Source organism: Phalacrocorax aristotelis, chromosome 4 (genome assembly GCF_949628215.1).
Source record: "Phalacrocorax aristotelis chromosome 4, bGulAri2.1, whole genome shotgun sequence".
Classification (NCBI taxonomy): domain Eukaryota; kingdom Metazoa; phylum Chordata; class Aves; order Suliformes; family Phalacrocoracidae; genus Phalacrocorax; species Phalacrocorax aristotelis.
This window is the reverse complement of record NC_134279.1, coordinates 9,581,625-9,597,236: the sequence shown is the minus strand read 5'-3', so window position 1 is coordinate 9,597,236 and position 15,612 is coordinate 9,581,625. Positions and strand designations below refer to the sequence as shown.

The 15,612-nt window shown below is 39.8% G+C and overlaps 2 protein-coding genes across 5 annotated transcripts in view; one reads left to right on the top strand and one right to left on the bottom strand.

Annotated features, from left to right (window-relative positions):
* The window catches only part of ABHD18 (abhydrolase domain containing 18), a 24,104-nt gene extending 20,883 nt beyond the window's left edge, over positions 1–3,221 (bottom strand). For 2 of the 3 annotated variants that reach the window (XM_075090232.1, XM_075090235.1), the window contains exons 1-3: positions 3,049–3,187; positions 1,470–1,543; positions 25–171 (exon numbers count right to left, since the gene is read on the bottom strand). The gene's annotated coding sequence lies outside the window, so the exon portion shown is untranslated. Of the gene's footprint in view, positions 1–24; positions 172–1,469; positions 1,544–3,048 lie in introns of all 3 variants that reach the window. The other variant, XM_075090233.1, reaches the window with a different exon arrangement.
* Positions 3,191–15,612, top strand: MFSD8 (major facilitator superfamily domain containing 8). 2 transcript variants are annotated; one of them, XM_075090230.1, is made up of 12 exons: positions 3,191–3,438; positions 4,874–4,959; positions 5,962–6,005; positions 7,137–7,377; positions 7,688–7,801; positions 9,203–9,347; positions 9,986–10,044; positions 11,150–11,258; positions 12,416–12,550; positions 12,920–13,023; positions 13,124–13,383; positions 14,141–15,612. In XM_075090230.1, exons 1-12 carry the CDS (start codon positions 3,344–3,346, stop codon positions 14,354–14,356), a joined length of 1,608 nt encoding a protein of 535 aa, XP_074946331.1. In that variant the 5' UTR covers positions 3,191–3,343; the 3' UTR covers positions 14,357–15,612. The 2 variants fall into 2 exon arrangements, with proteins under 2 accessions (XP_074946331.1, XP_074946332.1); XM_075090231.1 differs by having other exon boundaries at positions 3,258–3,438; positions 11,153–11,258.

Sequence of the window (15,612 nt, the reverse complement as noted above, 5' to 3'; positions counted from 1 at the left end):
TATTATTTTCAAAATAATACTTACTGAAGTGAACAGGGAGCCACTACCGTGCTCTTCCAATGAGGAAGGAAGGAGGAAAAAAACAAAAAGGAAGAGAATTCAAATCTGGTTTCTTGGTCAGCAGGATAGAGGTTATGCAAATAATAAAAAAGGTCCAGGATCTGCATACACCTAAGAAAGCAACAGATTTAATAATCAAAGGCTCAGTAAGTTACCTTTAACTCTTTTCTAGTATTCCCAGATCCCTCCATACTAAATGGTCTAAACTTCATCGCACTACACAACAGTGTAATTTAATGAATGGGGTTTTTTCCATTTTAATCCAGACTTAATTTTTCCCACCACAGTTTAATATGGTCATTTTTAAAATAAACTTGTCTGAATACAAGAAGTTAAAATTGCGGTGAAATTAATAAATACGTTTCCTCTGCACTTCTGAAAAGCCAATACTTAAGAATCAATATACAGAAAAAAAACCACTTTAACACCTGGAGTAAGTTACTATCAAAATAGACGTTTTAGACAATTAAGGTACTTTAATACTGGAACAAGCATCCTAGTAAGCCCCAGTGGTTCTATGTTCAGTCATTACAGGGCAGAAATAAATACCTGAAATCACCAGAAAGTCAAAGTGGGGACCTTCTATTTTAACACTGTAGAAAGTATTAGTTCCTGCTCCACCAGCCTCAAAGAGCCGACTGCGTAATCTTATTATTCTGATCCATATCTGCTTGGTCTAATAGAATCACAACCTCAATATAATAATTTTCCTCGCCCACTCTGGAGATCTCCATTGACCTCATGTGCTGTTGGGGTGTCAGACAGGAGATGTTTGCTAGCCTCTGCAAGGTCTCTCCTCTGCTTTTTGGAGCAGGGAGACAGCTTGGTATTTTCCTGGTGCTGAAAGAGAATGGGGTGATGGAGACAGGGACAGCAATACAAAGTGAAGCCTCTATAGGACTGCGAAGATGGTTCAGATTGAGTATGCACAAGAGTAAGTTATTCTGCCAAAAATATACTAAAGCTAGATTTGCAGATCTGTTGGTATTGTGAAAAGAAGTTTTAATCAATGTTTTGAATCTTAACAAAGCAGCCTTGCATGATTTGTTTGGTTGTTGTTGTGGGGTTTTTTTTGTTTTTGGTTTTTTGTTTTGTTTTAAATCCTCTCCAAAATAAAAATCAAAGAAGAGAACAAACGTGAAGATGTTGATTTTGCTGTGATTTCAAAGGCTGGCCTGATGAGCTCTCTCTGTTGCGCGGAGGGAATGCCAAAACAAATTTCTAGGCAAGTACCTTATATTTAAATGCAATATTGATTGAGGTGAAAGGGTTGCTTCATCCTGTATTCGGTTTTATTGATTGAATAAAGACTTTGAGGTAACTCAGGATATTTCAATTAATCAGATTGAAGATTAAACCACTACCGTTAAGAGTGCAAGAAACACTAAAACAAAAAATATTTCAAGTACCTGAAGTATGTTGTATAGAACTTCTCAGATGTATTACCGAGATAAAATAGGGGTCAGTCTCCCATTTTGTTTACCTTAATAACAAAAAGGTAGGACACACTTCAGTCACTGCCCATCAACATCTACATGGAAAGACAATTACAAGTAGTTTCACTGTCAGAAATGGCAAATCCAACTGTTGGAGGTGGAAATTTTATAACTTCACAGTAGAAGTAAAGAGTTTATTGTAACAGCAGGAGTTTGAACTTAAGAAAAGAATCAGCAGAGCTTGTTTTGGAATGTGAGTAGGTTTCCACCACTTGATACCACGAGTGTAACATGACAATCCCTTTGTAAGACAGGTCAGCTGGAAGCAGTGACCCAATAAAGATGCTGCATAGCTGTGTAACCCACAGAACAGTACCTGTGCTATGAATATTCAACGAGTATATTGTTAACACAGTAAGCTTTACATGATTGTAAGTTGTGAACAGAAACTGTAACAGATAGAAAGGCACATTCTGAAGTGATCCACTAAAAAACTCCCTACATTCTAATACAAAATACATTCTGTATTTGCTACAGAAGAAGATAAGGAAACCTAGAGATAAACTATAACTAATCTCTTACTCTAGGAAGAGTGTTTTTCTTTGCTTCCAGAACCCTCATACTGCATGCTAACAATACATTTTTGGTGTGTATACTTATTTCATAGGAACAGGCACAAAAAATCCAAAATCCAACATGCAGTAGGTCAGCCATTCCTTTTCATCCAGTGCATGCAGCTTCAATTACAAGAACACTACCACTGGAAGGAACGTAAAGACTTTGTTAAAGGCCCAGACTAGTGCTTTTATACATGACTACGCGACAGTTCCCACCAAGAAGTCAACCCAAAGAAGTCAAGGTGTATCTTATTTTAGGAGGCCGACTCCTTAACTTCCCTGCACTTTAAAAAAAAAAAAACACACACCACTTTTCCAATTAATGTTAGGTCATACTTTTTTTCTTTTCCCTCCAGTAAAAGAAAGATTGATTTTTTTTAAAAAATCATAAAGAAGCCACGGCAACAGGTCAGACACGCCCACAGCCACTCCACAGGCCGGGATACGGAGGAGCCTGCGGCCGGACAGAGGGCCCAAGGCAGGAGGGCTGCGCCGCCGGCCGAGCCGCCCCCTCCCGCCTCGCCCTGCCACCCCGACATTCACCGGTCCAAAGTGCGGGGCTCATCCGACGTCGCCCTCCCGGCCCCGGGGCTGCGGCCGGCCCCGACACCCTTTGGGGAACCGCCCAGCCCTCCCTCAGCCCGCACCGAGCGGGACCCAGGACCGCTGACCCGGGAAGAGGCGGCAGGAGGCGCCCCGTTAAGGCCCGGGGGCGCGGCGGGGAGGCGGACCCCCGCTCCGCCCCGCTCCCCCTCAGCCCGCCGGACACCGAGCCCGTCCCCCCGCGGGAGGACAGGGGTCGGCAGCCCGCCCGCGGGGCGAGGCCGCCTCAGAGAGGCGCGGAGACCAGCCGCCGCTCCCCGGGCGGGCGAGGGGGTGGGGGAGTCCTCCTTCCCACCCCATCCCCTCCTGTCCGCCCCGCAAAGGTCACTCACCCGACGGCCCGGCGTTGCCGGTACTAGGGCACCGCATGAGCGGGAAGGGGTCGTAGTGGAGGAGGAGGAAGATGAGGAGGAGGAGGGAGAGGGGCGGGGCGGCCTGGCCGCACGGGCGGGCGCACGTACGCAGGCGCTCAGCAGACACGGGGGAGGCCCCGCCCCATGCGCGTGACCGTCCCTCCGGCTCCGCTCCGCCCCACCCCGCCCCGCCCCGCCCAGCCGTCCCTCGCCCCCGGCCGGCAGCGCCCACCGGCGGCGGGCGGGAAGGGGATCCTGGCACTACGGGGTCGGTATGGCGGCCGCCGACACCAGTCCGGAGGTGGCTGCTGAGGGGCGGGAGCCTTTGCTGAGTCCTGGAGAGGAGGCGGCGGCGGAGGGGGAGAGCAGGTAGGGGCTTCTTCTTTCCCGCCCCTCTCCTCTCTGAGGCGGTGAGGCGGCAACCCGTGCGGCGGCCCCGACAGGCGCCTTCTCTCCCTCCCTCCCTGCGCCGGGGGGCTGAGGCGACACCCCACCAGTCACTAGAGGAACCACCCGTGGGTGACGAGTCCCTTCTGCCCCTGCGTGGGTGCTTTACCCCGGGGGGGGTCGGGGAGCGGGGCTGCTTCCCGCTGTGAAAAAACCAAACGCCCTCTCTTGGGAAGTTTCTAAAAAGCATACAAATCGGTTGTTGTGGTGCTGGAGCCTAGGTATTTAATTGCACTCTTGTGCGGGCAGCAGTTGGTCACTTGGTTTCTTCTGTCAGGAAAACAGCAGTGCCTTGAACGCGTAGGGGCGGCTGCTGCTCCTCTCTTTGCTTTGACTTTGTTTTTATACTCGTACTGCTCGATTTAGCTAAAACCTTGAAAGTAACCAAACAGAGCATATGCGTACCATATACAAGAAGTTGACTGGCTTTTTTCCTATGAGTGATGGGCAGTAAGATTACAAAGTACGTTTAGAAACGTCGTTTATGTGGTTAAAATTTCACTGAACCAAGACACTTCAATGGTGTAAACATTTCTGAAGAAACAAATGTACAAATCATGCCGTGGAGTAGCTGTATTAGCTTTAAAATTGCATGTACGCCTAAGTCTATATATGGCCTATATAAACAATGTTCATAAACTATGTTCAGGCATATATAACCCAGGCCTGCATCTTTTGGACAGAGAAATGAAGAGCCCTGAGACGTTCTTGCTTCTGAAAAAATACATGGGTCTCAGAAGGTGCTTATGAAGTTTACAAAAATAACCTACTGCTCACAAAGTTTCTAACTTCTATTTTAAATGTTTTTGCAGCCCTTAAAATCTTCAGCAACATCTTTTACACGCATCTTTTACATTGTACAGTATATTTTCTCATGGTAAGAATAGATTGACTGTACCTCTTAGTCTAATCAATAATTGTTCAGGTTTGGTTTTTGTTTTTTTTTTTTTGCTTTAAATTCACAGCTCTGAGAAGGTGTCTGGGGTTTTATGGTTTAACACATGCTTTTAATACATGCTTCTTCAAGCCATTACAGGATATCTGTGATCCTCCAAAGAGATTGCAGAATTGAAGATCTCTCTAGATAAATATCTCTCTGTGTAACATTTAAATGCAATGATACATGATAGCATTTCTGTTAGTTTCTTGCTTGTCAGCCTAGTGTTTTTCAGCAAAAAATTAGCTTGCTTCTAAAATAAATGTGTTGTGTTCTTTGCTGTGTGGAAGTCCGTTCCTGCATAACAATTTACACAATTTTATTGAGAGGATTGTGAAAAATGTTTTTAATGTCCTGTGGGAAAAACTGGAAGAGAATCTGAACGATTTCTTTCTCTCTCGACTTTTGATTCAAAAACAGGGACATTGTGGAAACACAAGAGCATTATAAGAGCAGGTGGCGATCCATCTGGATTATGTATCTTACTATGTTTCTCAGTAGTGTAGGTAAGTAAGCACAGGTGGATTTCAGTGTTATTTGCTTAATGAATGTATTTTGGTTTGAAAATTACAGGGTTTTCTAGGTTTCAACTACATAGCTCCTTTAATGCTACTGTCCTTTTATAACCTTAAAAAGGTGCATTTTCTGATTCTTCAAAAGAGAAGACATGACTAGCAAAGCAAACAGAAAGTTACATTTAGTAAGATAAGTTAAATAATACTCTGTTTTGAGACTAAATGATCTATCACTTAAATCTTTGTTTTATGGCTTTGTAATAGTTCAGGGTAAAAGGTACTGGCAGAGCAAGGTCATTGCTCCGAACCAAACAAAACTAGGGTCACACTTTTATCATACAAAGTGCAACTTCTAGGTAATGAAAATAGAAATAATGCTGAGTTCTTAAGAGGTAAGATTTTTATGGGAATCTATGTTATCTATTTGAAAATGTGTATGAGAGCTTGTTTTCCCCTATGGGATTTTGCATCTCCACTGCAGGACAAATGGCTGTTTCATTCTTAAATAACTCCCTGGAAACAAGGCTTCTGGTGATTTTTCTGTAGGCTTAGAAATGATATTGAAAAATCATAGGATACCTCTGTGATTTTTTTTTTTATTTGATTAATTAAAATTTCTTTGATAAATTAATACAAACATGTCAGTATATGAAGACATTCTTTTTACCCTGGGCACCTTGTCTTTCCATTGGGAGGAAAAATCCCACACAGTTTGCTTGGCGCATCAGTACTATTTTCACAGGAATTCTTTTCTATTTTTTATGAACCTATAAAATGTCCTTTTAAAAATAGTTCTTCCTGTTAGGAAGAATTATCACTCCTTAAAAAAAGCACATAATACATAATTTTTCAGGTGATGGACCAATGCACAGTTTTAGAATATACTGTACTTAGGAGCAGAAGAATGAACCTGTAATAACTCTTTCCGTAAAACAAATTACTGATAAACACAGCAAATAAAGTAACTTCAGCTATGTTTTTACTGCATTGCAGGTTTCTCAATTGTAATAATGTCTGTGTGGCCGTATCTCCAAAAGGTTTGTAAATACTTTTTTTTTAATTAATAAGAACAGAAAACTCCTGCTCAGAAAGTATGTAATACAAAACTTGGCAATTTATTTAGGAAAAGAAACAGTAAAAGGAATGTGTGGTTATAAGAGACTTTTATTTTGCCATCCACTTAGACATCTTTCATTATTCCATGTAAAGTCTGACAGTTATTTTCCTGAATTGATAAAGGTACATCATAATCCAGAAATGCCTGGTTTTCCAATGTAATTTCACTGTTTTCTTAGACAGTGGATCAATAGAAATCTCTTTATCTGAATGCATTTTAGGGTTAAAACATAATACACAGGGCTTGTCTGCATTAAAAAAAAAAAGGAAGCGGAAGGTAGAATTTGCTCTGTAAATGTCAAATTTTTGCAGTTAGACCTTCTTGATATTCTTAATTGGGAGTCACCTGTGTCCAGGTTTTTAGTTTGGTTGGTGTTTTTTTCTCTCTGCATTGCATTCTTGTTAGCAGTGGTATAAAAGGTCTCTCAAACTTTAATTTTACTGCTCCTGGAATTGTAGAAGGCAGTTTCTAATGCAAATTTGGAAGAAGTATCGTGGGCAGGGTCCTAGAGGTGTCATTAAAATCAAGGCTGGTGCTGAATTCTTGGAGAAGAAAACGAAATGCATCATCAGCCTTGTAAATCAGGACATATTCAGGCATGTGCAGAGATTACTTAAGTCATTTCTTGCTCCTGGCATGCAAACTGACTTACCCTACTGCTTAAATTATGCCTATAGCCATCAGCAGTGCTATATTAAAACTATTTGAGTTCGCTGCAAGTGAGCTTTTTCCAGTCACAGAAGCAAAGCACTTTTCATTGGTTTGGTGCACTGCTGGAGACAAGTTAGGCACAGTTTATTGCCCCAAAGTACTATGTGAAAACAACTGCATCTGAGACCCAGAGCGGGGTATTAAATACCGCACAGTGCCATGCAGACACACTGACTTGTTTAGCAATAGCTTAGGTTTGATGCTGCATTGCATAGTGCCATACACCCTCAGAATTACAGTGCAGAGTCTTAGGTATTTCAGGTACTGATTCTAAAATGTTTTTGTTGATATAAAATACTATAATACTTTACCCATAGAATTGATTAATTTGTTTCTGCAGATTGATCCGACAGCAGATGCAAGTTTCTTGGGCTGGATTATAGCTTCATACAGCATTGGCCAAATGGTTGCCTCTCCCCTGTTTGGCTTGTGGTCCAATTACAGGCCAAGGAGAGAACCTCTCGTTGTTTCAACTGCTATTTCAGTAGCTGCTAATTGTCTTTATGCCTACGTCCATGTACCTCATTCACACAACAAATACTACATGCTGACTGCGCGTGCTCTTGTGGGATTTGGAGCAGGTAACCACGTCAGAATTTATATTTCTGAAAATTATTAATTCTCTGTCTTGTGTAAGACGGTTAACTTGATATTTTAGTACCAGATTTACCATATGTGAATGATAACTTGTTACTTAAGAAAGCAAAGTGTCAGCCAATAGTAGTTTATAATAAAATTGTGTAATTGTGCAGTTGTGTATAAATACTAGAGCAAGTGCTGGGTTTTATTTCCTTGCAAAATGAGAAAAAAACAGCCCTAAAGAAATGTAACTGGATAATTTAAGAATATAACTTCGTATTTATGCACTTTCTTGGTTTTGTGTTTTTTAAGGAAACGTGGCTGTAGTTCGATCGTATATTGCGGGTGCCACTTCTCTTACAGAAAGGACAAGTGCCATGGCAAATACCAGTGCCTGCCAGGCAGTTGGCTTCATATTAGGACCAGGTAAAGCACATCATCTTTCTTCACTTCTCTAATATTTTTTAGGATGAAATGGAGCATTGGAAGTAGGAATCCTCAGCAGCTCTATGTCGGGGATTTTAAGGGATAGTTTGTCAGTGGTCCTAAAATTGAATAAATGGGATCCAGTCATACATACTTGTGTATGCCAACATAAATGAAATACTCTAGTCAAAGAAATTCTAACTGTAGTTGAAAACTAGCTGGTTTGGGTTGCTGGCTGCAGGAAAACCAAGTTCCAAGATGCTCTATGTACCAGTGCCCACTAAATAGTCTATGACCAATTGCACCTTATTCACGGAGAAGGGAACTTAACGTTGCTGTACTCAGGCAAACATTTCCACTTTTCCGAAATGACTGAAGATTCCACCTTGCCTCACACATTGTGGCAAATAACATCCAACAGATCTTTCTGATCTTGTAGTGATGATCACGAAATCTTCACATTGGCAAAAGTTGTAAGATATAGCACAGGTATTACAGAGAGCAAAGGGGACAAAGAGCTCGAGGGGTGTTTGTTAGATCAGGCTTGACTGGCTCCTGAGGTGCTCTGTCTGCTTCATGGGAGAAATGCGTTAGACTTTGCCTTGTGTTGTAGAGAGAGACCAGCAATTTTGTCCTAAACAGCCTCTACTGATTACTTGTCCTCTATAGCTGGAGATTAAGATTATCCAATTAGTAGAGCTGAAGTGTTCTGTGTATGGTAATATAATGAGGTGAACATTCAGGGTTGAAAGTTTTTTCTCCCGTGGATCATTACTGGTGCTGTTGATAGAGCATTAACCGGTCTACAGCCACAAAAAGTCTGCATTCTTTCTGTGATTTGCATCAAGTATAAATTTAGGTAATTCCCTTTCCTAATTTGATAGGGACTCTCAGTCTGTTTCCTAACAGTAGTAAGCAAGTGACCTGATCTTACAATCTTTTGCTCTGCAGCAATTTAAATTTTACTTAAAAAAAACCAAGCCACAACTTCTTTTCTCTCTAGCTTGCCCTTAGCAGGAGGGATAGGCCAGTCCCAGGACCAAGGTTTTCCATGTAGGAGGAAAAAGAAAAAGGATAAATCAGTTGTCTGCACATGGCCAAGAAAATGAACCGTTGGTACACTCAGAATTCACTTCCAGTTCTTTAAGTGTCATTGCTGTTATTTATACAGTGTATGTATGTAACCAAGTAGTTTACTGACTAGTTGAGACCCCATGGGTATCCACCAGTTTATTTAGAGTAGGATTCTCAAAATGCAAAAGGTTTGACAGGTATAATATTTAAATTTCACTTAGCAATCAGAACAACTTTGCTTATTCAGTTTTATATGTTTTTTCTATATGCATTGTAATGTTTTTGTAATGATTCTCAAGATTTTCTTAATACATTTGTGTTTTTAAGTTTTTCAGACATGTTTTACACTTATCGGAGAAGAAGGAATAACATGGAAATTAGTTCACCTTCAGCTGAACATGTATACGGCACCAGTTTTGTTTGGAGCTTTTTTAGGAGTTTTTAATATTATTCTCATCTTTGCCATATTCAGGTAGTCACATCAAAAAAGAGAAATATTCTGCCTTGCTTTAGTGGGTGGCTTGTAAGAAATAATATGCTGGCCAGAAGGAGGAGTAATAAGCCTGAAATCTGGAGCGCTAAAACTATAAGATGTTATTTGTTTTTCAGGGTTTCTACCTTCTTCAATGCATATCTTTTTAATTATGCTCATAAATTAATCATAACGATGTTACAGCTAGAATGTAAACTGATGGAAAAAGTTACAGCTGTTAGATTATTAGCTTAGCCTTGGTATATTTCTAGTGTTGATGGTTTCTGCCCATGTTTTTTCTTTAAAGAGAAATAAGCTTCGCTTGTCTGTAGGGTTCTTATGGTCTGTGTCTTTCCTTTAAGAATCTCAAGGCGGGATTTTTATGCTTTATCCCATTGGTGGCAGTGAGGGGAGGGGAGAGATGCACACAGATATGTGATATTCTCCCATTAGAATATTTTCTTTCTTGAATATGAAGGTGTTCACTGCAGTAAAATGTAGACTACACAGGTGATGTTTAAACGAGCTGCGAATAATTAGAATAGAAGATTATGCCATTTAGAGTTATTTAATAGAAACTTGACTCAATCGTAGATAAAAAGATATGGGTATTAATGAAAACAATTCTATACTTCTAGAGAGCATCGAGTGGATGACATGGGACGGGAGTGCAAAAGTGTCAATTTTGAAGGAGAAGGTACCTGTGTTTTCTTGAAAACTTATTCTGTGATTATAATTTTTAAGTACTCTCTTATTACTTGCAAGCATTTAGAAGTATTCTGAAGTCTGATGCATTGGGAACTCGAAGCGGAAAGTAGGCTACATCACTTTCTAGCTGGGCCAGAAATTGCGTCATTCTGTGTTGTGTCCATATGTGTCCTTAGTGCTGTCTGGTAGCAAAGAATTAAAAAAACCAAATATTGTATGGATCCTTCCAGATTTTCATCCTGGAACTGCCTCTTCCAAGAGATGGGATTAACTGAACATGGACATAAAAAAAAAATTTCCCTTAACTTCTACTCTGCAGTCATTCTTCTCTTCTGTTCTCTGCCATGCTGAGTAATATTGTTACTGTATGTCAGCTTTCACAAACAGCATCTTATTAAAAGGTGTATGTTGTATAAGTAAATTCGGTTGGTGAGACTGAAGTACAGTAAGTGCCACATACAGTGTGACAGCTTATGTCTAGTATGTACCCTTTTTGTACACAGCTCAAATTTTTTAAAATATTGTGAGTATTCGTCACTTGAAGAATAAAAGGTATACAAAAAGTCATCTTAAGCCTCTTTTAAAATCTATGGAAATCACCAGTATTGTATTAGTTTTCTTTTTAAAAATGGAGCTGTACGTGCACACTACATGTGGGTGCTTTGTGTATGAAAACGCTATGCCCAGCGTAGAGGAACAAATTGGTAGTGCACTATGTGGTAGTGTGGAGAATTCTGTGTATTTTTGACCATGCAAGGGGAACAGAAAGTGTTTTGGTTTCCATCATGCAGATCTTTTTAAAAGTTTGCTTATTTTGCTGTCACTCAGGACTTGTCAGTCCCAGCATTACAGAGGGAAAACAGATGGTATAACCAGTTTGGAAATAATTTTCCCTCATTGTCAGAGGAATTGAAGTTTCAACAATTCCATTTTGATTTTAAAATATTACACTTGGATTGTCAAAACAAACCTGCCTAGCCGCCCACCAACCTGCATGTTAGCTACTTAACAGAGTAAGGAAATCATTACGTTTGTTGTGGTATAAAAAAAAAGCTCGGTTTGCAGTTTAGAATAATTCTTCCATTTTGTTGCAGAAGGTGGTGTTCTGGATCAGGACGCAGAAGGAAATGTTGACCATGCTGCTGTGGTAGCACTCAATTTTCTTTTCTTTGTCATCTTGTTTGTGTTTGCTGTCTTTGAAACGTAAGTTTGTCCATTTTCTCTCAATATACTTGGACAGTCTAAGTCTAGTCTTAGTCTAACTGTAGTTAGACTGGGTGTGCGTGGAAAAGCTTTTCTGCTGCTCTCATTTTCTTAACCGTACTCTGCCTAAATAGAGGTCCAAAACCATATGCAGTCAAATTGCTGTGTACTGATGCAGAGTAATGAATTAAAGGTCAGTAATAACTAAAAATATGTAGCATACAGTTTGTGGTATATGAAACATAAATGTAAAAGCTTTTGAACGGATGCAAACCCATTTCCTCAACTTTTTAAGTGTTTTGAAAAAAACACTACCTGAAATCTTCAGAGAAAACTGTGCCTTTGGTTGAGTACCTTGTTCTATACTTTTCGTTTTGTGTAATTTCTTGGTATGATTCTGATTAGCTCCAAAAGCTCCAGTGAAGCTCTCATTTCAATAATGATTAAAACAATTGTTTGCAATAGTTAATGCAATTGTATTCTTTTTCTCTCTCTCTTGTATTCTTATTCTTTCTCTCTATTCTTGTACACTACATTATTTTACATGATTTCTTTTACCTGCAGAGGGATGTTATTCACTCTCAAATTTTCTGTGTGTAAGGAAACAAGTACAACATAGCATTACCTCAGACTGAAGTATACCTCATTTTTTTAATTTATAAAATCCTCTGAGGATAAAAGGTTTTCTTGTAAGATTTTTGAGCTCTAACATTGCTAAAATTTCTTTTAACAACATGTCTCTGTCTTAATTGCATTATTTTTAGAAAACTGAGTTCCTAGAGACTGGGTGGTTGCTAAAACTGAAACCATATTAAATGTTCATTATTTTTATACTCACAGGGCCTGATTTTTTTTTCTATTACTCTTGATTTGCTTCAACTCTATCATCTTTTCAGGGACTATTGGAAGTAATAGATTAATGATGCTTCTGAGTACGGCTGGTGTAATGCAGTTGTAATTTTGTCTAGTGGATTTAGTTTTAATAGATGATGCAGAACAGAATTAGTTTCTAACTAGCCTGTGCTTTCTGATACGCCCATGAGGACGAAAGGCTTCTCTACCATTGTGTTTGGTGTTTTGAGACAATATATGTGTGGAAATGACTGTATAGAAGCAGCCTTTTATTTAATTAACGTAATTTTGTTCTGTCAATTTAGTATAGCTACTCCATTGACTATGGATATGTATTCCTGGACCAGGAAAGAAGCTGTTTTTTATAATGGAATAATCCTTAGTGTGGTTGGCATTGAATCGGTTGTTGTTTTCATGGTGGTTAAAACGCTATCTAAAAGGTAAGTTTGGGGAGTTTATCGGAATTTTGTTACTTATGTTAGCTCTAAATGTGAAAAGGTTTATGGCAAGGCCAAATCTGCGTTACTTAAATCTGGTTAATGAATTTGGGTTTACTGTGACAATGAAGTATTTCCACTTTTGACACAGCTGTGGGGCTGTGGTTGTTCTTTATTCTGTTAACGTCACCCACTCCCTTGTCTGTCTGTTACCCGTGAATCACAAGAAAAACAGGTTTTGAGTTACTGTGATTTTCCAATTTTTCTTGCAGTTGTTTCAGTCAGGCATCTTTTCCAAAAGCTAATGGGCTATGTCGTTAGCACCTTCATAAACTTTAATTAGGTGATAATTGTCATTTCATTGTGTGATAGGACTGGTGAGCGTGCCATACTCCATGGAGGCTTACTGATTGTCTTGGTTGGATTCTTTATCTTACTGCCTTGGGGGAAAAACCTACCAAATATCCAGTGGCAAGGTATAATTCAAGTCATACTAAACTGTCGTCATGGGTGTTTCTGAAAGCTTTTTGTTGTTTTTTTTTTTTTCTTAAAGGCACACATAATTTATTTTTACAGAAATAAAGAATAACTCCATTCCCAGACCAACTTCCACTGAAATGTTCGTGCCTTTCTGGAGTTTGGAAGTGATGCAGCTTCCATCCAACGACACAGTGGAACCCGTTGGCTGCCCTGTCACACAGTCCTGGTGCCTGAACACACCTATGATCTATCTGGCCCAGTATATCAGCTCTGATATCCTGATAGGATTGGGCTATCCAGTTTGTAATGTCATGTCCTACACATTATACTCAAAAATCCTAGGCCCAAAGCCTCAGGTAAGCACGATGCCTAAACGGTTTATTTCATTTGCTCTCCAGGACCTGCGCCGTCAGTATTAGAATGAGGGATCTGGCTAAAATTCCTTTCGTCATCAGCCAAATCATAGTACATTTCAGCCTGGGCAGAAGTTTCCAGGAACTCTAATCATTTTTTAAAATCCAAGGCAAGTCCCTAGAGGAATTAGAAGGCAAGGCTCGTGCTACAATTTACAGCAAATCTTACAGCTTGAAAATTTTGGAACAAGTAAGCCCAAAACTTGTGACTTTCACAACTGTTCTGGGAGAGCCAGTTTTGTAACAACCAATTATATAATATCAGTAGGGAATAATGTTCCTCTTAGTAAGGATATTACATAAAGACTATAAATGTTATGATAGCTCCAGTTATTGACATTTTACAGTGGTAAAACGCATAGCAAGCTGGTATTACTGCTTAATAAAATTTTTTCTTCCTTTTTCACCACTTATTTCATTTTTACCATGTTATATTTTGCTGTAAGAGACTAAATGTTTTGAGCCAGAATGATTTCTTGTTAGAAAGCTATAGAGTATGTAGCTCAGCAGAGCCTTGGAATTAATGCTTAGAGAAGCTGAGCAGTGCCCTTGCAAGCAAAGTATTCGGTATCTTAACGAGTTAAGAAAGATAAGCAATTGCTTAAACATGTCTAAATTTCCAAAATAGGATAGTTGGTGGGAACTATTGGCAAGCCAAATAATTCCTGTATCACTGACATAAGCTTTTGATCCTCTGTAGGGTGTCTACATGGGATGGCTAACTGCCTCTGGAAGTGGAGCACGAATACTTGGGCCTGTTTTTGTGAGCCAAATATACACTCACCTGGGACCACGCTGGGCGTTTAGCTTAATCTGTGGAGTAGTTGTAGTCTCCCTCTTAGTCTTGGAGATAGTATACAAGAGACTGATTGCATTTTCTGTCAGATACGGAAGGATGCAAGAAGAGAATTGTTAAATACGTATTTTTAAAAAAAAAAGGAAAACCAACCAGGAATAATACTTTAGTTTATTACTACTTTTTAATGAGGAGTACCGAACCACTGACCTTGTTGGCTGTATACTAAGAACCGTAGACCTGTACTTACACATTGACATAACACATAACTTGGTCATATCCTAATATATATGGTCGCACCTGCTGCCACAGAGCGTTTGTATTCTGCTTTTCTAGCAGCAGAGGAAGGGATGTGAACAAGTCAGGTCGATACAATGGCACATTTGAAGCGTGTACAGCTTAAATGGTGCACCTCTGTACTGAATGCAGCTGTGAAGGTCACAGGTGACGTGCATCCTTTTCAGAAAGAAGTAAAAGAAATATTTATCTTGATTCTGTGAATCAGGATTAGTAACTCTTGTAACTACAGGATTAGTTGAGCTGCATGCACTTTGAAGTAGGGATGTTTCCATACAGTGAACCTTCTGATGTTCGGTTTGCTAGCTTGTGAGCACAGCTAATACAAACCGTCTCACTTTGCAAACGGTTGTGTATCAGCACGCCTTCTCCGGGATTTCAAATGAAATGTGACGGAATTGCAGAGGGAGGTAGGTGCCCACTTCACAAGCAGTTTAGGTGGGACCTGGGTGTTTAAGTAGGTTAAGAGCCATTGTAAATCAGAGCCTCAGCGGCTGTTACTTGAACTACAGAGAACCATACGTGCAATTTTACTTCTACTGTTTTGCCGAATGCCTTTTAGTAGCAAGAAGGATAACCCACACAGCATTACATTGCGCACATCTTTTCTTAGCTTTACTACAAGAAGGAAATACTAAGCACAGTAGTTTACACTTTGGTTGTCACTTGTGAGAGTGAAGGCACTATGCTGAGCAACCACTGCTCGTGAAGTGAAAAGGAGGAAACTGGCTCCTTGAGAGTTCACTATTATTTGTAGGCTTACTTTTTCTGATAATATGGTATGAGAAAGAGGAGTTTACAATGTTTGAAAGATTCAGTGTTTATTTTAACAAGTGAAATAATAATTTTCTTTCATAATGGGGCCTAAGCTCATCTGTACGGGTTTGTTTTACCTGTTTCAATACTACTGGGGAAAAAATAAGTGGAATAACTCTAGTATGAGAGGTGTAGCTGCTGCTTAAGGGGTCTAATATTTGATGCTTACTGAATATATTAAATGTAATGAAGTATTCCTGTGTAATGAATTGTTCAAACACTAAAAGACTACTGAATTAAAAGATTATTTTTTCAGTACTGAC